The sequence below is a fragment of the Hipposideros armiger genome, unplaced genomic scaffold (genome assembly GCF_001890085.2).
Source record: "Hipposideros armiger isolate ML-2016 unplaced genomic scaffold, ASM189008v1 scaffold_417, whole genome shotgun sequence".
Lineage (NCBI taxonomy): Eukaryota > Metazoa > Chordata > Mammalia > Chiroptera > Hipposideridae > Hipposideros > Hipposideros armiger.
Genome location: NW_017731767.1, coordinates 674,695 through 696,680, shown reverse-complemented (window position 1 = coordinate 696,680; position 21,986 = coordinate 674,695). Strand labels below are relative to the sequence as shown.

Genomic DNA, 21,986 nt, shown 5'->3' with positions numbered 1-21,986 from the left:
AGAGAAAGGCAAGGAGGGGACGGACTGGATCAGGCAAAGCCTTATAGGCTATAGTAAGGATGTTGGTTTTTATCTTGAGAGAAGTAGGGATACTTTGGCTATTATTACTGTTGCTGAAGTGGGGCTGGGAGTTCAGAAATAACAGAGCAGCACATTTCTGGCTGATGGAGCTGTCGCCATCAGCAAGGGGAGAGTGGAGGTGGGCAAGCGGACCCTTCTCCTTTCTGGTCCAGGGAAACCCATCCCCAGGAGAGTCCTCCAGACGCTGGAGCTTAACTCTGTGCTTTTCCTCCTTAGAAGAGGTAATCCTCGCCGAGGATGAAACCGACGGGGAGCAGAGGCATCCCTTTGATGGTAACTGTTCTGAACCTGGCTCTGGGGTGGGCCCCAGGGGAGACGGGGAAATAGGCCACTTGGCCCAAAGGGGCCTTCAGGGGATGGATGTTCAGGGCCCAGGTGATGCCAAGAACAAACACGAGTCCGGGGCAGGCTCAGGAAGACATGGGGAACAGCAGGAGTCTGCTTCCTCAAGGGGTTTCAGGACCTCAGCACAGAGTTTGCATCTTCTGGCCTGCCCTTTCTGCCTTAGCCATGTGCCCAACTTCTGTTTTGTGCCTTTATTTTTCTCATCTGCAAAATGGGCATGACCATAGTAATGCGTACATCATGGGGTTGTTTATGAGGGTTACATTAATTACTGTAAATAGAATGCCTAGAACAGTGCCTGGCTCAGGGTCAGCCCCCTTTGTATTTGCTAAATTAAAAAAATTAATAATAATTTCACCAAGAGTCCAGCTTACAGTAAAGGACAGTTGTCTCATGTGTTAGAAATTTGGCTAAATGAGCAACGAGTTTTGACTGAAAATAGCAGGAACGAGAAGGAAATAAAGGAGCTGGGACTCCATCCCCACAGGTTACAAACTGGATTTTACTATCTGTGGGGAGGGAAAGAGATTACCCATGGTGATGTCTAAGTCACTTTATTGGAAGTGGATGCCTCAGCTCTTTGTCCCCTGGAGAGCTGTTGGTGAAGTGGAGACTAAATACTGAGGAAGGGCGTCCACAGTCCCAGCCTGCCTAGCAAGTCTGCTAAAGTCAAGGGGTGGACTGTCTTCATAGCAGTCACTATATACCCAGTCCCAGGGCTCCCAGAGGAGAAGCGGTGGCTGAGCTCCCAGACTTAAACTGAACAGGACTTGATTCTCATCTTTATCCCTTGTGCAAAGTCACGTGACATAGCTGAGCCCCAAGCTGCACGTCGATATGAGTCAAATGGGCATGCTATTACTTCCCATCAAACTGGATTGCCACGAGGGTTAAACCCAATGACACATAGAATGCCCCTGACAGAGCACCTGGCCCTATGGACACACTTGGTCAGTATCATTGCTGTCACAAAAAGGGTCACGTCTTTTTCTCTTGCCATGTTTCCATTGTTGGAGCTCTGCGGAGAGCCACCATAAAGAAGAGCAAGACAGACCTGCTCAACCCCGAGGAGGCTGAGGATCAGCTGGCCGATATCGCCTCTGTGGGTGAGTCCCTCCTGTTTATCACTGATCGTCCAAGAGGTGGGAGCTAAAGGCTTGGGCACCAGGTTGCCTGGATTTAGGTCTCGGCTCTGCCCCTTCACACCCGTGTGTCCTGGCCAGATGACATGATGATGTGAATAACAACAGTGCCTGTCTTCTAATATCGTTGCGAGGATGAAATTAAATAATCCACAGTAAGCATTTAGAACAGTACCTGGCAAAGAATAAACTCCCAATAATGTTGCCTGACATTATTCTTCATTATTCGTGAATCATAACATTATTCATTAAGGCCTCATTGAAGGGCTGCTCTGATTAGGTGCCCAGTTGTGAACAAGACAGAGACCACATCCCTACCCACGTGGAGCTTGCCATGCAACACAGGAAATGGATATGAAACAGATAATTACAGAAATAAACCTGTTGTGATAATGGCACCGCGGAGGAGATGCCCTAGAGCGGCCGTGGCCTGCTCTGGGAAAGTGTATGTGGTCAGGGAAGGCTTCCCAGAGGAGATGACATGGAAGCTGAGAACGAAAGGCTTAGTAGGAGTTCACCACGGCAGCGATAGCTGAGAGAACCATGGGGAGGGCTGTCATCAGACTATTGCCATTGGTCATCGCAAAGGATAGAGTTTGAAGCGGGAGGGGACTCTTACCCTTTTCCTGCTCATTTCTATTGAGACTGTGTTGCTTTTGACCCTCTCCAAGGAGAAGATCTTTTATTTTTCGAAGTGGGTTTTTAAAGTTCCAAGGATGAAAGCCGTGGTGGGAGAGCATCCAGGCAGAGGAGATAACTCGAGACTCAGAAGGGAGAAGGCTGATGGGGGAACTGTGTGGCTGGAGAAGACAGGAAGAAAGGCTGGGAGAAGGAGGGAGGAAAGGAGAAAGAAAGAGCAAACGAGGGAGGGAGAGAGGGAAGAAGGAAAAGGAGGGAATTTAATATATACACGTGTTTCTAACCCACAGGCACCAACTATTGTGCACTCTGCTTTTTTCACTCAACCCTAGTTTAGGACCTTCCTGTTGAGTTTTGACATAATTTCCACTGCAGTCCCGTACTCCACAAGAGTGGCTACTCCAGTTTTCGCTTAGCCGTGGCTCTATTATGCGGTGTTTGAGCTATTTCCAATGTTTGCGCTTATAAGGAGCACTGCTGTGAACATTTGTGTACGATTACTCCCCCCACCCTTTGGGCGTGTTTCCTTAGGGATAATTATAGGATCAAAGATATTAAAAGCTTTTCAACTCATTATTTACAGAGCCCTTCTGTGTTTCAAAAACACTGAACCCATTTATAAACCTGCCAAGCACCGCGTAAGTTCACAAATTCCCCACCCCGTCCCTTGCGTATTACCATTTCCTTTCCTTTCCCAGTGAAGTCGGTTTGTAATGATACCTTAAAGCTTGTTTTCATTTGCATTTTTAATTTCTAGCCAAAACACTCTTTTCCTTGTAATGATGAACTAGTCGTATTTCCACTTGTGGGTACGTGTGTTTCTCTCCTTCCAGAAAGTTCAAGGATTGTAGCACTCGACCAGTGCTCAGTGCATTTAATCAGTTATGTCTGTCCTACATGTTTTCCCAATCAGGTGGCTTCCACTTTTTAGAATGCGTTTTGTCCTATTTTGACAGGCAGATAGTTTTTGTTCTCACCGCATTTATTAAATGCCAGGCACTGAAAAAAATTGGGATACCCAAGTCAGAATCTCCACCATGTCCAAGATTGGATACCTGCTCTTACTTAACAGGGAGATATTATTTTTCATCAATCATTAGAGAAAAGATGAAAAAGTGATACTACCCAATGTCAGCACAGATGTGGGAAATAGACATTGTCATATACTATTGGCAGGAGTGTTAATTGGCAGTGTTTCTCGTGTATGGTTTGGCCTTATTTAATTCTAGATGTTTATATTCTTTGACTTAGCACTTACACTTCCAAGTGTTTCTTCACGTGTGTAAAAGATCTCTATGTCAAGCCTCTTCTCAGCAGCATTGTTTCTAGTGTTCAAAAAGTAAAAATCAACGTTGTTTTGTACACCTAAAACTAATTTAAAAAAAGAAAAAAAAGTGAAAACCAGAAACGTACATGCCAAAAATGAGAAGATGGTTAAAGAAATTACAGTATTTACATACAGGGGAATACTTTGCAGCCAGGAAAAAAGAATGAGGTTGCTACTGGCACGGAAAGATGTTTGAAATATATTTTTCCAGTGAAAAAAGCAAATTGCACAAATTATGTAAAATATATGATCCCGTTTTTAAAACAATATTAAGGAGTGTGTCAGCATAAGAAACATCCAAACCTGTAGAGAATTTTTATGAGTTTATGTGAGACAAACTGACGGACGACATTGCTGGAAAGCAAGATCTCAAATGCTCCGGAGATTGGCAGTTTGCAGTTTCTTTTCTGCATTTGAGATTAAGAAGGGAACATAAGGAAGACTGCTACTGAAGGTGGGGAAAGCAAGACAGCGATAGGATTACAGGACAGACAGTTAACAAGATTATGTGCTCCCTTCAGGGTGGTTATGCCTTGGAGAGGTCTGAAAAAGAAGCATTTCAAAGGTGTGCTAAGATGCACAGAAACAATGGGCAGGGCTTGCTTAAGGCCAAGATAAACCTTTCACTAAAGAAGTTATAGGGCCGGCCGAGTGGCGTGATGGTTAAGAACTGGCTTGGGACCCCAGAGGGCCCCGGTTCGGATCCCACATATGAGGGCCAGTGACACTGCCCTCTACAGCTAAGATGCTGAACAGCAGCTTAACCTGGAGCTGAGCTGCTGTGAATTGCCAGCGATGGCGTGGGCTGCAGCCTCTGTGGCAGTGGGTTGCCATAGGCTACCTTATGTAGCCAGCAGCCAGCATGAGCGGCCAGCAGCCGCAGTGAGCGGCCGTCCAGAAGCCGGCGACTGATCTGCCTCGCCAGGGAAGAGTGCAATGATGGTGCCAACTTGGGCCAGTGAAGCAACGTCCTCCACAACTAGACTGAAGAATAAAAAGGAGAGCAACTTGTCTGTTCCCCTTCCCCAATTCCCCAATAAAAAAAAAAATCTTTAAAAAAAAAAAGAAGTTATAGGTCTAGGGCATGACTACCTTCCATGACCTGCCCAGTTAGGAATTTATGATCAGATCATCCTGTGAGGTTGCCTTGGTTAGATTTATTACAGCACCCCCCTTTTCGTCCCCAAGTGTAAGAGGTTCTTAAAGATTTGGGAACTAGAGGATAATAAGGGATTTTCATGTTTTACACGATACTTTCCTGGATTGTACAAATCAGTGACATGTGTTACTTTTGAAATCAGAAAAGTCATTAGATAAATTTAAAGTTACTTAAAAGCAACAGAGACTAATTATAAGGAATCTCATGGCTGACCAAGACAGGGAGGAGTTTGTTTGGTGGAAAAACAAGGAAAGCTTCGTGAAGGAGGCATTTTTCAAACGGGTCTTCACATGGGGTAGGGAGAGTATTAGTTCTCTAGGGCCACCATAATAAAATCGCACAAACTGCGGGGTTTAAACAATAGATATTTATTTTCTCATGGTTTGGAGGCTGGAAGTTTGCAATCAAGGCGTCAGCAGAATTGGTTTCTTCTGAGGCCTCTCTCCTTGGCTTACAGATGTCCATCTTCTCCTGGTGTCTTCACATGGTCTTCCCTCTGTGTGTCTGTGTCCTAACCTCCTCTTCTTATAGGGACACCAATCATGTTGAATTAGAGCCCAACCTAATGAGCTCATTTTAATTTAATTACCTCTTTAAAGGCCTTTTCTCCAAGTACATCACGTGCTGAGGTCCTGGGGGTTGCATCTTCAACATATGAATTTGGTGGGACACAATTCAGCTCATAACAGGGGGCGCAATCCAGGAGGCCGTGAGAGATAGTCACAGAGGGTTTGTCTGTGGGAGACCCTGCTCTTGAATTTGTGGGGCTGACATAAGAAAACGTGCTACTTGGAGGACCCAGATTCCAGGCATTTGATAAACATATGATGAAAGGGTGATGAGAAACTGAAGTAAGAAGCTATTAGGCTGTTAAGAGCTGACGGTGTCCTGCAGCACCTCTGTTAAGAAAGCAGTGACTTACAGATTTCTAAACAGATACAAAACACAAGCCAGTGGCTTGGTCTCCTAGGACCAAGTTTGCTATAGGCAAACCCACCAAAATTCAGTTCCTTTGCCTAGTAGTTCAGAAATACACAGGAAGGGAACCCCATTCTAGCCAGTGGTTTTCTAAACCACCCGGAAAGAGAATTCTAGAATTTCAGGGTTCTGAGAAGGAAAAACCTTATTTATTTCTGTAAAAAAAAAAATAATGATGTTGATGATAATAACAATGTGTTTCAAAGTAAGGCAGGCACTGTGTGGTGTTTGCCCTCATACTATACCATAGTAAACATAGCCTTATGTAATCGGTGATTCTAAAACAATGTCGAATCAGTTGGTAAATACATCGTAAAGTGGTCTCGTAACTTATTCCTGAAATTCGGAACTTGAGTCATTTATAGGAAAAGTTAAGCCATGAATGGAAGCTGCCATCACAACACCATTTCTTTAGGAAAATCAGATTCCATTTAGATGATTTTAATGATATAAGTTCTGTGTGGGCTGTATTCATTTCCTGAGGCTGCTGGCACAAAGTATAATACCATAAACTGGGCAGCTTAAAACAACAGAATGTTATTCTCTCACAGCTCTGGAGGTAGGAAGTCCAAACTGAAATCAAGGTGTTGATGGGGCCACAGGGGAGAACCTGTTCCATGCTTTTTTCTTAGCTTCTGGCATAGTCAGCAATCCTTGGCAGTCTCTGGTTTGTACGTGTGTCCCTCCTATCTCTGCCTCTGTCGTCATGGTCTCCTATGTGTCTCTGTGTCTCTTCTCTTACAAGGATACTAATCATTGGACTTAGGGCCCACTCTAATCCCATCTGACCTTATCTTACCTTGATGATGTCTACAAAGACCCTGTTTCCAAATAAGGTCACATTCACAGGTCCCAGGGGTTAGGACTTCAGTACATCTCTTCGAGGGACACAGTTCAACCCACAACTTGAGCAGCACCTATCTCAATTTACAGCAAATTTTAAGGGCATCTAAATAGCTTAAAATCCCCAGATTAATCCTTGATAGTGACATACTGCTGTACTCACCATAGAACCTTCCAGACTAGTACTGGCCTCCTCTGGCTCTGTACCTTGACTCCTTGAATGTGGCTGGTCTGAACTGAGATGTGCTTCATAATAACAAACCAGATTTGGAAAACTTAGCACTCCCGAAAAAAGAGTGTAAAATCTCTTTCATATATTTTTATATTGATTCCATGTTGAAATGATTTTTAGAAATATTGATTTCATAAAATATCTTATTAAAATTATTTGTTTTAAATCTAAGAATTGCCTACAGTTACAATTTCAGACCACAGAGAAAAATTAGAGACAGGAATGTATAGAGAAAGGGAGTGTGGGTCAAAGTGAATATGAAATGCAATAAATAGAAGTGACAGTACGCCGCTACAATAGTGGCCTGGCACGTGGTAGGTGTTCAATTAATAGTCACTTTCCCCTCCCTTCCTAATGAGTGGTATGCCTGTTGTGGGATGTGTCTCCAGGCCCAGTAATCAGGAAAGACTTCCTCGATGCATTGGCATGTGGGCTGGGTCTTGATTTCTTGGGGTTCAATTGGAGATTTTATGCCCAATAATATGCCAGCATCATGCTAAGGTGTATGAACCCATTGATTCCTCCTAATAGCCCAGTGAGGTGGGAAGTGTGATTGTGCCTGATTTACAGATAGAGGCATGAGAGTCCCAAGATGCAAGTGACTTGCCCAAGGTCACGCACCGGTTGGTGATGGAGCCAGGTTTTCAGTGTGGCTCCAACAGGAGTGGGGGCCCCGGGTCTTCTGCCCACTGTGAGATCTCTCTCTTTCTCTCTGTCTCTCGGCCCAGGGAGCATCCCTCCCTGACCCCTGAGACCTTCAAGGATCTCATTCCTCTTTGCCATGCCCTGCGGATGCCTGCAGGTCTGAGCACACCTTTGGGATCTGCAGGGACCAGAAAACCCCAACTGGGAAGGGCCATGTGGAGCTTCCCTGGGGTTCTCAAGGCCTATGGGGTCCGGCAGGTTATGGACATGAGGAAAGGATCCAGCGACCTGGCCTGGCCAACTGCTGCCAGGCGGGAATGTGGCCTGTCCCTATGGCTCTATGCTCCAGGAAAGAATGTAGTGGGGTGGCTGAGAACACCGGCTCTGAACCAACTCGATGCTTCTTAACTGTCACCAGACCCCTCTCAGCCTCTGTTTCCTTAACTGCAAAATGGGGTTAACACTGGCTTCTACTCCCTATAGTTGCAATGAGGAGCAAGCAGCCTATCGTGTAAAATTTGTCTCCCACTGTGTCTGGTGCCTGCTAAATGTCTGATAAAGGTCAGCTATTATTTTCATTCATGAGAAGCTGAAATCCATACTTTTATGGAAAGTCGCCCAAGTTTTTAAATGGGGACCAATAATTGCAAGTTTTACAAACCCAGGATGAACCAGTATGGCCCCTGGGATTCCAACTCATGACTTCTGTTTAGAATTTTGCTAACAGGACGCGGCATCCTGCAAGATGTTTGCTGTGTCCCATGCCTGGCTGATGGGATAGAGTCGATGACCATGCTGGATGGATGGACAGGTGAATGGGCAAATGAACGAATGAAGGAATTGATGGATGAACAAATGAATGATGGATGGATGAATAAATATGAGTGAATGAATGAACCAATGAGCGCACTCAAGAATGAACAAACTAGTGAATACATGAAAGAATGGATGAACCAATGAAGAGCTATAAACAAATGAATGCAATTGAAGGTTTTCAAGAAGAGGTATTTTAGAAGACAAAATCGATATCCAAAACTGAGCTTTGACCCTCCCCCGACACCTGCCCTTCTCAGTGAATGGCAGCTCTATCCTTGCAGGTGCTCAGCCCAAAAACCTGGGCTCTTCCCTCTCTCCCATGCCCGACTCGATCCATCAGCAAATGTTAAAATCTATCTTAAATCATACATCCCAAATCTGCCTATTCTTCACCCTTCTCAGCCCCCCTCAGAATCCAGTTTCCATCAACATTTGCCTAAACCAGTGCTGGTCCCACAGCTCCTGCCCCATGCCCTCTGTGGTGTGTTCCTCCCACAGCAGCTAGAGGGCACCTGTGAGCGCCTGAGTCAGGACACGTCCCCCTTCATGCAGAACCCTCCATGGCTCCCACCTAACTCAGAGCAAAAGCCAAAGTCCTTCCTTAGCCCACTAGGCCCTTCACGACCTGCCTTGTCACCTACCTGTCCTCACCTCCTCACTCTCTCCTCCTCAACCACTCCACTGCAGCCATACTGATCTCCTTATGCTATCTCCCAAATATGTCAAGCATATTCCTACCTCAGGACCTTTGCACTTACTGTTTACTCAGTCTAAGATTCTAAGGTGACAGGTCAATGCCTTCACCTTGACCACTTGATTTAATGCTACAGCCTACCCCATGGCCCGTCCTGGGGCTCCCAATCCCCTTATTCTTCTCTACATTTTATTTTTTCCAAAGTACTTTTCAAAACCTTCCATCACACTAATAATTTACTTATTAGATTACCTTTGCTGTCTAGCTTAATTGGAGCATCAGTCCCAGGATCCTCTGTCTGTTAACTAGAGTATCCTGAGCACCTGGAACAGAGCTGGACACACAGTAGGTGCTTCATAAATGTTTAAGAGTAAAAACATGTGCAGGTAGAGGCCACAGCTGGTTCATTCCTCAGTGGTCATTTCTAAAGTAAAATGCCCGTGGAAAACTAGGATCCTATCCACACCTCCTCCTGGAGGCTTTCCACACATGCTCCATGCAGCTGTGCTTTCTACCCCTACACCTGGGGTCCTGAGCAGAGCCTCTCGCTTCATCCTGCCCCATGGCACAACCCCCAGAATCATCAGATGTGGCCAGGGGGAGAAGACACAGAAGATTGGTTGTGGCAGTGAGAGCCGTCAGCCTCCCTGCTGATACCCTGAGCTCTAATTGGTTGTTTCCAATACCATTATTTTCAGGGACATTTCTTTCTCCTAAGCTCCATCTCTGGAAAGCTAAGCCCTTGGGTCGTGACGGTTCTCTTGGGCCATAGGGCTTGCTGGGGAGGCTAATGGATCCCCTGGCCACAGTCCGTGCCTGGGCCACGCGTCGGTTAATTTCCTCCACAGGAACACCCTGACATTCTCCATCCTTTCTCTGGCAGGGTCTCCCTTTGCCCGAGCCAGCATTAAAAGTGCCAAGCTGGAGAACTCGACTTTTTTTCACAAAAAGGAGAGGAGGGTGCGTTTCTACATCCGCCGAATGGTCAAAACTCAGGCCTTCTACTGGACTGTGCTCAGTCTGGTAGCTCTCAACACGTTGTGTGTTGCTATCGTTCACTACAACCAGCCCGAGTGGCTCTCCGACTTCCTCTGTGAGTACCACCAGCCCTGCCCCGCCGGCTCCCTGACCCCTTCCTCACACCCTTTTGCCAGTTTTCTCTCTCTGGCGATATGTGTTTCTTCTTTGGTCCCTGTTGACTCTGCCCTTTCATTTGGCCATGTCTTCACCTGGGATCAGGGTTGATGTTGCTGCTGCCACCATGCCAGGGCCCAACTTATTTGGGCCTGAGAGCTGGAAACTAGAATTTAGGCCACTGAATACTTCTGTGATACCTCTCTAAGAGAGACATAGGGATGCTGGCGAGGGAGATATTGGAAGAGAGACAGAGAGAAGCAGAGGCCATAAGATAACCAGATAGAGACAGAAACATATGTGTAATTTCTAAGCGCATCTCTGGGAATGTTAAAATAAATATTATGGGCCGGCCAAGTGGCGCGTTGGTTAGGAGTTGCCTTGGAATGCCAGCTCTGAGCAGCAGGACCCCGGTTCAGATCCCACATGAGGGCCCTCTACAGCTAAGATGGTGAACAGCAGCTCGATCTGGACCTGGGCTGCCGTGAGTCGCCGGTGACGGCGTAGGCTGCAGTGGGGCTGGTGGGCAGCAGGCGTGAGCTTTCATTAGCTGCTGTGAGCGGCCGTCCAATGGCCGGCGAGCGACTGCCTCACCCGGGAAGAGTGCAAGGATAATACCAACATGGTCCAGTGAAGCAACGTCCTCCACAACTAGACTGAAGAACAAAGGACAGCAACTTGTCTGTTCCCCTCCCCCAATTCCCCAATAAAAATCTTTTTTAAATAAATAAATAAATAGATGTGGTTGAGAGAGAGGGGTGTCTTAGGGACAAAAAGTGACCCCATTTCCTCTCTTCATTTCTGACTCTGCTTCTCCCCTCTTCTTTCAAACCTTCTGCTGCTTTTCCCTTTCCTCTCCTCCTCTGTTTGACTTCCTTGTGTCTGGGATTGATTCCCAACAACTACAAGAGCATCCTCCTCCCTCAGTGGGTACCAGGACCCCCAAGGTTTTGCCCTTCTGGGCCTACTCCCAGATTCCAGGAATTAGCATGAGATAGTATCAAAATTGATGGCCACGTGGGGGTGAGGAGAAGCAGTGAAGGGTAGGGAGACCTTTGACCAGGACTTAAAAAGTAAAGAGCTCTGAGGAATCAACAAGAGTCATGGCTAGGCAGTGAGGAGGGCAAGTGTGTGCCCTGGCACTGGTTGTGGACCCCTAGTGAGGACTTCCCCAAATGGTTTTTGCCCACTAGCTGCCCTCCTCCTGCATCTACTGGCTTGTCTGACTTAGGTCTGTGAATTCTGTGCCCTTCTGATGTGGTTCAGAATTGACCCAAACAGCCACTAGAGACAGTCTAGTCTTCAGCCTAGAAAGGCCTGGGGGCCTGCTCCAGGTTACCTGGTCTAGGTCTCCTTGTAAGCCTCATTGTTCCCAGTAACGTTGGCTGATCTCCCCAGGACACCCCTCAGGGGCCAGTTCTCCTTCTGAGAGCCTTGACCTAGTTCCAACCTTAGTAATTGCATTTGGTCCCCCTGGAGTCTCTTACAAATGAGGACTCTTCTCATCTTAACCTCCTCTGATCGTCTATTTTTAATCTCCCATATTCTCCCCACTAATCACCTTGCTCTGTCTGTCCTGGTTCGGGAACAGAGGGTTGGGACTTTCTGCCCTGAGCCTCTGTGTCTGTAAAGGTGCTGTAATTATCCCCAGTTGAGAAAACTGAGACACAGAGAGGTTAAGTAACTTGCCCAGGATCACACAGGTAGTACATGATGAATTGAGATTTGAAACCAGACTCCAAATTGTGTCTGATGGCAGATCCCTGCCCTGGCTGCTAGGTGACCTGGGTTCTCTATGCCTGCCTCTAACTTGCCCTGTCACCTTGGACAACCATTACCATATGCATTGATTGAAGGCATCTTCAGTTATAAGGCATTCTTTTATTTTGCACCACTAACAAATAAAACAATGCTGCTGTCTAAACTAGGACATGCTAATTTTAAGATACACCCCAATTTTAGAGATGTCAGAATGTGAACAAAAATATATATCTTAGAATCAATGAAGTATAGTAGTTGCTATGAGTCTCTAATGCCTCTTCTGTACTTGGTGGAAATTGGATTCGATGGCTCTAAAATTTCTTCCAGGCCCACCAATGCCACAGACAATTCTCTCAGGTCTTGTGCATCACCAGCTATCATGTTTCCATGGTAACTGGAGAACATGCATCTTGGAAACTCTTTCAATCCTCCCTGGGTTGCTTCTGGTGGTTCTTTGAATGCACCAGATGTTACGGACAGATTTTCCCTCACTGATATTTTGGTCCTGGAGGTCCTGGAGACCCCAGAGTTTCCCTCAGATACTAGCAGTTCCCTGAAGTTCTGAAACTAAGGGAATGTTTTGATAGAAATGAGTGGGAAGGTCCTTGACAGTCGGTTCAAACCGCCTCTTAAAAGAATGATATAACAAACGCCCTTGACCTTCAAGCAGAATTAGCTTTGTGACCTAAATTGAAATTCTTGGAAGTGTGAGTCCTCTCTCCCCTTTCTGTATACTTTCTTCCCTTCGGAAGCCCTTGTTACCTCTCCTTTCCATCCATTAGGTAAGTACCCATGCCCTTCCTGAGTCCTCATCTTCCTGCCCCACCAAGAAGCCCTTTCAGAAGACCTGATGTTAGCCATTTCTTTGCCTGTGCAAAAAAACACCCATGTATTATCTCTCCCAGAGGCATTTGCATCTTTATGCCTCCTCACCAAAGAACAAAGGCTTTATCTTGGTCAAGACTTTTAGACATCAGGAAGACAGGGGGAGTTCCAGGGACATCAGATAGGTTTTCCAAGCTGGGAGAAAAGCTGTGCCTTAGATCAGTTCCTTGAGATGCTAAATCCCTAACACCAGGGACTTACAAACAGGACACAGTTATGATTTCTATTTTTCCTTTGGAGCTCAGGCTGGATTAATCAAAATTCCTTGATTATGACACACTGGCATCATGGGGTCATTGTTATTTTGTTAGTTAGCCAGATAGTCAGTGGTTAGTTAGCCAGTTAGTTCATTCATTCATTTGTTTATTTGTTCATTAGTTTTTAAAATGTAGTAAGTTTTCAGGAACCTACCACTCAGCACAAAACTTAGGTCCCTGGCAATAATCTACATCCAACCCTTTTCATCGAACCAGGGCAACAACTGCAGGATGGATACCCGCTGAACGTTTTCTCACTCCTTTTAAGATTGGCCTGGCTTTGGGTGGTTGGAGGGTGGTGGACAGCTGTCGCCCCCCGCCCCCATTAACAGAGGGGAAACAGAGGCCCACGGAAAGGAAGCCTTGCATAGTCTTTGGCCAAGGCCACCAAAGACCATCGTCTCTCTCCCTTTTTGCCAGGCCAGGCAAGGGACAGGATTGGTATTAACAGGAAAGTCAGAGCCACCTGGTAGCCCCCCTCCCAACAAAACTAACTTTCTCCCTGTTCCCCCCCCCCTCCCTTCTAGACTATGCAGAATTCATTTTCTTAGGACTCTTTATGTCCGAAATGTTTATAAAAATGTACGGGCTTGGGACACGGCCTTACTTCCACTCTTCCTTCAACTGCTTTGACTGTGGGGTAAGTGACCTGATTTCTAAGGAACTTATTTCTCCAGCTCTTGCCAAGCATGGCTGATACCTGGGGACATAGAAAAGGAAGAGGCAGGGTCATCCCTGGATATGAACAACTCAGCTGAATGCAAATAGAAACTAGAGGACCATCACAAATATTGATACAGGCCCCCAGAACTGTCAGCCACTGCTGGTGGGAAAGCAAATGTGTGGACCCTCTTTGGAAAGTGGGGGCGACCTGGCAATGCCATTGCTAGGGATTCACCCTAGAGAAATTCACACAGATGCCCAGGAGACACATACAAGAATGTCCTGAGCAGCCTTGCTTATAATAGTTCCAAACCAAATGACCCAAATATCCCTTTGCAGTAGAATGGATAAGTAAGTGATGGTGTAGCCCTGTAATGGAATTCTCTGCAGCCATGAAAGGCAGCCCACCACAGCTACACCCATAGGCCACACAGTTTTATACAAAAGGAGGCAGACGCTGACAAAAGCAGTCCATAGCATGTGCGCGATTCTGCTCATCAAAGTTCAGATGGACCAAACTAATTTGCTTTGGCTAAGGATAATACTTGAATACTTGAAAAGGCAAAGACCTCAAAAACCTTATGATAAGCAAAAGAAGCCAGACACAAAAGGTCACATATTGCATAATTTCATTTATATGAAATATCCGGAACAGGCAAATCCATAGAGACAGAAAGCAGATCAGTGTTTGCCAGGGACTGGGGGAGGGGAAATGGAGAGTGACTGCTCATGGGGACAGAACTTCCTTTTGGGGTGATGGAAACTTTCTGGAACTAGACAGAGGTGCTGATTGAACAACATTGCAAAGGTACTAAATGCCACTGAATTGTGCACTTAAAGTGGTTAATTTTATGTTATATGAATTTCACCTCAATTATTTTTTAAATCAAGGAAATGGTTCTTAAAAAATTCAGGGTAATGGTTATGTCTAGGGGATGCCCAGAGGCTTCTGGGGTGCAGACATGTCCTATTTCTTGATGTAGGTGGTAGCTGCATGGGCACCCATGTTGTAATTATATGTTTCAGGAATTCTTTACTCTCGTGAGCTCTTAATAAATAGAAACAGAGAAGGGATGAGACGAGTCTGAGACTCTCACCCTGCTTGCATTTGAGGGTGGGAAGTTGGGTTGGGTTCCTGCAAAATTCAGGCCCAGAGCATGTTTTCAGGGACCTTGGACACGAGAGCAGATTCTCTGTTCTAGGTTATCATTGGGAGCATCTTTGAGGTCATCTGGGCTGTCATAAAACCCGGCACATCCTTTGGAATCAGCGTGTTACGAGCCCTCAGGTTATTGCGTATTTTCAAAGTCACAAAGTAAGTCTTTGGAGATGGTGGGAGGAGGGGTAGCAGGCACCTCCAGCATGTTGGGAAGGTGGGCTCAGTTGCTGCTGCCCTGGCCCAACCTGACCCCCCCCACCCCACCTCCGGTCTCTGTTGGCAGGTACTGGGCGTCTCTCAGGAACCTGGTCGTCTCTCTTCTCAACTCCATGAAATCCATCATCAGCCTGTTGTTCCTCCTTTTCCTGTTCATCGTCGTCTTCGCACTTTTGGGAATGCAGCTCTTCGGCGGCCAGTAAGTGTTCAGCAGCTTCTCCAACTTGTGCCCCCAGGGACACCCCCGCTACCAGCCCTCACACGCCACACTCAGTACCTCAGAGACAGAGGCCACTTCCCTCCTCTTGGCCCGGACACCCCGTGCACTCGCCCAGAATGAAAGGGCCCTGGGTACCACTCAGGTGTCCTTCTGGGGGACAGAGACGCTGGAGATGTTGCCCTAGAGACAAGATGCTGAACCACGCTCCCAGGATGCCTGGGGCGGGGCAACGAGAAATGTCTGTGTTCTCCCACAGGTTTAATTTCGATGAAGGGACTCCTCCTACCAACTTCGACACCTTTCCAGCAGCAATAATGACAGTGTTTCAGGTACGACCTTCACCCGGCCCCACGCCACACAGGACCACATGGGAAAGCACCAGTCAGGAGGCAGAGGGAGGGGGATCATGGGCAGCAGCCTTTGTTGGGGGTTCTACGGGATAGAATGGGGGAGGCAGGGTGAGCAGGTTTAGGATTGGCTGTGTTGAATAATTTCAGTGGGCACTGGTGCGAGGGCGCTGTCCTGAGGTATCTGGTACCTGCCTGGCCCTGGGGTGATTTGGGCAGAAAGTGTTGGCCTTGAGCGTAAGAGCCTCATAGAGGAAGTGGTTGATGTGAGGGCCCTGGATTGGTTGGTTTGTATTTGAAAAGTATGTCCATGGGCAAGGTGTTCACTACCTCTAAGAATTAGCCAGCCCTGACTCCCTCCAGGGTCAGCAAAGCCCCAGATGTCAAAGCATCAGAATACAGAAAATAAAAGACATGGTTACGATGCCCATCCTCCCCCAGGTTGGAAGACACCCCGATCTCGTATTTCAGAGCAAAGAGATTGACCCTGGGTAGTCTCCCCAAACCAACTTCTGTGCCCATGTGGACACAGGACCTAAGGATTAGGACTGACTTAGCTGGGACCTCTGCAACCTTTCCAGTGGATTCTGTCTCTTTGGGATACAGAGAGTGTATGGAAAATGGGACTGCACTCCCCCCACTTCTCTTGGAATGGTTTCTAAATGAAACCCTGAGATGGAAGTTGGAAAGAGATCATCCATGAAGCAAACTTCTGACCCCTCACATTGGTTGATTGTAGTTGTCATCACCACCCACAGATCGTCAGCACAGGGGTTCTGGCCCAAGAGCAATTCTGTCCCCCAAGACCACTTGGAAGTGTCAGGAAACATTTTGGGTTGTCACAACTGCAGGGCTGGGTGCTACTGGCATCTAGTGGGTGGAAGCCAGGAGTGCTGCTCAACACCCCATAATGTACAGGGCAGCCCCACCCCAGAGAATGACCAGTCCCAAATGTCAGCAGTGCCAAGGCAGAGAAACCCTGCATTAACAGAGTAGCATTTCTGGAGTTCTTTCATATTTACTTATCCTCGTGGAAGTAGTATTATAAAGGAGGAGAGGGGGATTTTTTTTTAATTAGCGTGTGGACACCACACACGTGTCCCCTCAGACTTTCCCATAAGCATCAGCCCAATTTCTGTTTGTCAGCAGCTGTGTCCTTCTGCCTGCAGCCTTCTCTGGTCACCGGCACTCACCTTGCCCCAGGCACAGCAGCCCAGAAGGGCCAGTGAAGATGTTGCTTAAATAATAGAAATTTATTTCTCACAGTTCTGGAGGCTTGAAGCCATGGTCAGGGTGCCCACAGGGGTGGTTCCTATTGAGGACTCTTCCTGGCTTGCAGGTAGCCACCTTCTCACTGTGTCTTCACATGGGGAAGAGAGAAAGAAAGAGAGATATAGAGAGCCCCCAAACTCTGTGGTGTCTCTTCTTACAAAGGCACTAATCCCATCATGAGGGCCGCACCCTCATGACTTCATCTAACCCTGATTACCTCCCATCTCCAAATGCCATTGCGTGAGGGCTTAGAGCACCAGCACAAGAATTTAGGGGGCACAACTCAGTCCCTAGCAAACCCCCTTATCACATCAGGGAAGACAATTAACAGAGGTTCGTGACTCCACCTGGGTCTCCTTTTCCTAGAAGCTGGGCTGACAGCTGCTCACTGCAGGGACAGGCAGGCTTGGGACCCACAGCTGCATCTCCATGGGGCCTGTGGCTGAGAGGGGGGTTGGCTGTGTGTTTCTCCCTCCCTTTCAGATCCTGACGGGCGAGGACTGGAACGAGGTCATGTATGACGGCATCAAATCTCAGGGCGGTGTGAAAGGTGGCATGGTGTTCTCCATCTACTTCATTGTGCTGACGCTCTTCGGGAACTGTATCCTCCATGGGGGGACATGGGAACGCGCCTGGTCCCAGGGCAGAGTGAATAGAGGGCACGATGGAGGGGATCAGGAGACCCAGATACACCCGGATCCAAGTAGTGTTGCTTTCCTTGACTCAAGCGTCTGCAGACACCCTCTTGAACGTGTTCTTGGCCATCGCGGTGGATAATTTGGCCAACGCCCAGGAGCTTACCAAGGTGCAGTTGGTGGGAGAATGTTTCTCTGGCAAAGTTACTACCTACTCATGGCAGATCAGGACCGTGCCAGGCATGCAGGAACAGGGACGGTCAGAGCTTTTGCCCTGGATGCACTGTGCCAGGGAGAAGGCGCCTCCTCCCCACTCAGACACACTGTCCCTTGTCAAGTGGATTCTACAGCAGAGGAGGTGGGAGGGGGTGAGGCACCGGGATTGCAGGAAACAGATGGCAAACTCCACCGAGTACCCGTGGATAGACAGTGGGGCGGCATCAAGGGACCTTCAAGGAACAGTGCAGCCCCCAAGCTCGCAGGCACTGTCACTACTCTAGACCTGAAAGGATGGGACAGATGGAGAATAACCGACACAGGGTCCTGAGGCTTGACATGCATCTCCGTGAGCTTGGAAGCTGGCCGGACCTCACCGCCAAGTGATAATTCTAAAGAATTCCATGATACGCATGGTGCCAGGCATTGCTGTTACCACCCTTTTGCAGAAGGGGAAACTGAGGCTCAGAAAGGCAAAGTCACTGGCCCCAGCTGGCATGATAATAGCAGCTACTATTTGTAGCATCACGCTATGCACATCAAGTGCTCAGCACAGTTCTTGGTACACAGTAAGTGCTCAATAAAGGGAGACTTTGTTCGTCACTGGGCACGAGCCAGGCCCTGGACCTACAGCTCTCATTTTATAGAACTCGATTTGGATTCGAATCCAGAACTGGCAAGCTGCAGAACCTAAGATCGTGACTCACACACCTTGCCACTGTAGTTTGAGCCCTAGCTAAGCAGATAATCGTAAAAATAATAACCACAGAAAGTAATTTTATGCCAGACACTAGCAACCTAACAGATAGGGAGTTACTGTTATCTCCATTTCACAAATGGGGAAACGGAGACCCAGAGAAGTTGAGTGACCTTGCCACATAGCTAGGAACTGAAAAAGCAGAAATGTGCCCCCCTCAGAGAGCAGAAAAGAGAGAATAGCAGAGGAAAGGAGGTCAGAAAAGAATCTGTGGGGTGGGGAGTGAGAACCATCTGTGCAAGGAAAAGCCCAGTATTTATTCATGATCAGTGATATTGAATTAGGGGCAAAACCTTGTGCCAGATGCCCCCTTTGGACAGCATGGACTCCCTGAGAGTCAGGTCCACCTCACTTAGGCACTGAGGAGGTAACATTGCTTTCGGTGATACAGGCCACATTTCTAGGGTAGCCCACAAGCACGGCCACTGGGAATGGTTGTTCAGGTTGTGCACTGCACAAAAGAAGCTGGGCACCTTTTTTGCAATTTGAGAGGGGTGCGTCAGGAACGAAGTTATGTTAGGAGCTATTAGTTGTCCACCCTAAAATTTTCCCCGGCATCCCCATCATATTAAGAGATGTGTGCAGTCTTCTTCCTAGCCCAGGAGGGCCAGGCGTGGGGCCTCCCGCAGCTTCACAGCCCCAGTGACTCGAGGTATTCAGGACATGTTCATGGAACTGAACCAAACTGAGCAGACGTTGCCAGCCCTCCATCTGCTGACCCTGGCAGGAGGGAGAGAGAGTTTCCCAGGCCCAGCTCTGACTGGGGTGGGGGGAGTACGGAAGTCTCTGCCACCCCAAACACATGGCCACGGGCCTGGCCACCATGGAGCCAGCTGACATGGCTGCTCTGGGAGTTGATCCAGCCATGAGCTCATCCAAGCCATTGGGGAGAGGGGATGCCAGGAGGGTAGGAGAAGAGGCGGGAGAAAGGCACACTCACCACCTGTGAGGTATGGACACTCTCCTGCAGACCACATGCTTTCCTTCATTGATTCCATAAGCATTTCTTCGGCATTTAATATGTGGCAGGCATCCTGCTAAGCCCCTGATACGTTTTATCTCATTTCATCCTCACGGAAACCCCAGGAGGCACGTTCTCTGAGCCCTATTTTACAGATTTTGTCATTCATTCATTTAAAAGCATTTATTGAGCACCTACTGTGAGCAAGGCCAGGCCTAGGAACCAGGGACATGAACAGAACAGGCAGAAATCCCCGCCCTCATGGGGCTGTTATTTGAGTGGGAGAGACAGACAAGAAGTAAATTTGTCAGCTGGTGATGAGTACTAAGGAAAAAGGTGAAATGGAGCAAGTTGGAGAGAGCTGACATGTTAGACGAGGCTTATGAGGCACAGCGAGATTATGTGATTTACCCAAGGTCACACAGCACTAAGTGGTGGAGCTGGGATTTGAATCCAAGGGGGTCTAGAATTTATGCTCTTAACCACATGCGTTGCTGCTTAAACTTGAACGTGTTCTATACTCACTTGGGAGCTTGTTGAGAGTGCAGGTTCCAGGGCCCAGCTTAGGTTCTTTGGGGGGCCTGGGAATCCATATTAGCAGTGTTTCTGAGACAGGTGGTCCAGGGACCTGGCTCTGAGAAATGCTGGATGTAGTGTCAGGAGGAAGGGAGGCCTTGTGAGAGCAGGGGAGCTGACCAGGTCCCACCTCCATGTTGTCACTGCCAGAGAGTGTCCTGATCTGACCATTTCCAAGGTGGTAAGATTGCTTCTTGCCCCAGAGACCCCAGCGCAGGGGGAGAGGGGCCCTCCAGCCACATTACTTTTCTTATTGGCGGGTTGGTCTCAGGCCTTTTCTTTCTCGTTGCTTTTTCTTTGTTGGCTTTTCTGTTTTACGAATGAGGCCCTGCATGAAGGCTGAAGAAGGATTTAAAGCCCCAAATCATCTTTTTCTGTATGTATTTTTAAAACATCTTCCCCCATCCTCCTCCTCTCTGAACCTAACCGGCTGAGAATATAAGTTCCTCTCCTGATTCCCTTCTGGAAGCTGTTGGCAATGCATGGGATGGGCCATGGGATGCCAGATTTTTCTGCATGTGGGGGCTAGTCATTGGTTTGTTTTTTTCAGTCTTGGTTCAGAGAGCTTAAACGGTCTGGAAAGTAGAATGAGACGAAAATCTCTGCATTAATTTCCAGCTCCTTGAGATAGGGTGCAGAAAAATCTCCACTGTGGAAAGGGAAGGGAGTTTTTCCTTTTGTTTTCTTCTGACTATGTGCTAACATAGGGTTAATAATGAGCTGGGTATCTAGCCTGTACATAACGGGGATAGCAGTGCACTTAAGGGACATAGGGCATCCATTCTGATAGGCAGGGCTTGGCTCTGATTGGTTGATGCCCAGGACAAATCTGTTTGAAAAAATTTCCAATGTCGCCCCTGCTTAGCAATAGGGTCAGCGGTGAGGCCCCAAGGCCCAGTTCATGTTTTGTAAACAGGGATCCCGTGTGCCTTTTAGGATGAACAAGAAGAAGAAGAAGCAGCCAACCAGAAACTTGCCCTCCAGAAAGCCAAGGAGGTGGCAGAAGTGAGTCCTCTGTCCGCAGCCAACATGTCTATAGCTGTGTAAGTGCCCCCAGCTCCAGCATACTCTCTGGGCTCCTTGGCCTCTACACCTTCCCAGTCAAGGATTTGGGGCAAGGAGCAGTCCCTGACAGGGTTGAGCTTTAGGAAGAGGTACTTCAGCCCTCCCACCCATTTTTACACAATAAATAATTAGTAAGCACCTACTATATGCCAGGCACTGTTCTAGCTGCTGGGGATATAGCATTAACAAGGGGCAAATGGGTGTAGGGAGTGCCAGGGGTGGAGAGAGTTGTGATTTTAAATAAATTGCCAGGGAAGGCCTCACTGAGAAGGCGACAAGGCCTGAAGGAGGTGAGGGAGGAACCATGGGGGGAATCTGAGGGAAGTGCATCCAGACAGTGGGAGCAGCATATACAAAGGCCCTGAGGTAGGAACATGCCTGGCGTGTTTAAGGCACATGAAGGAGGTCAGTATAACTGGAGTAGAGTGAACAAGCGGGGAGAATAGTAGGAGATGAGGGCAAGGAGGTGACAGGGGCAGATCATGTAGGACCTTGCGAACTGTGGGGAAGACTTATTAGACTTTTGCTCTGAGTCAGGTGGAAGCCATAGAGGGTTCTTGAGCAGAGAGACAGGACCTGCCTGACTCAGGTGATCACTGATGCCCTCTCACTGCTGTCAGGGGAACAGACTATTGGGGACGATGGCTGGAGCCAGGAGACCAGGTTGGAGATGACTGCACTGGTCTGTGCAAAAGAGATAGTGGGGGCTGGACCAGGGTGGTGGCCGAGAAGGTGATATTCTACAGCTGAATTCTAGACAGATCATGAAGAAATAGGGGACAAAGTTTGCTGGTGGATCAGAGGTGGTGAGTTGGTGAGATTTAAGGTGTCTTCATAGAAGGAGGTTTGTTGACACCAATATTGTTTTTTGTTTTGTTTTTTAAGAAATTTTATTGGGGAACTGTGTTTTTCTAGGACCCATCAGCTCCAAGTCAAGTAGCTGTTTCAATCTAGTTGTGGA

General features: G+C 47.6%; 1 protein-coding gene across 14 annotated transcripts in view; it reads left to right on the top strand.

The window, feature by feature from the left end:
- CACNA1A (calcium voltage-gated channel subunit alpha1 A) overlaps positions 1-21,986 on the top strand; it is a 293,690-nt gene that overhangs the window by 198,325 nt on the left and 73,379 nt on the right. For 11 of the 14 annotated variants that reach the window (XM_019664149.1, XM_019664143.1, XM_019664150.1 and 8 more), the window contains 10 exons: positions 298-354; positions 1,437-1,532; positions 9,785-9,994; positions 13,466-13,578; positions 14,804-14,916; positions 15,044-15,175; positions 15,453-15,525; positions 17,299-17,416; positions 17,553-17,620; positions 20,897-21,003. In XM_019664149.1, coding sequence (XP_019519694.1) covers positions 298-354; positions 1,437-1,532; positions 9,785-9,994; positions 13,466-13,578; positions 14,804-14,916; positions 15,044-15,175; positions 15,453-15,525; positions 17,299-17,416; positions 17,553-17,620; positions 20,897-21,003 — 1,087 coding nt within the window. The remainder of the gene's footprint in view (positions 1-297; positions 355-1,436; positions 1,533-9,784; positions 9,995-13,465; positions 13,579-14,803; positions 14,917-15,043; positions 15,176-15,452; positions 15,526-17,298; positions 17,417-17,552; positions 17,621-20,896; positions 21,004-21,986) is intronic. The other 3 variants (XM_019664142.1, XM_019664148.1, XM_019664141.1) reach the window with 2 other exon arrangements.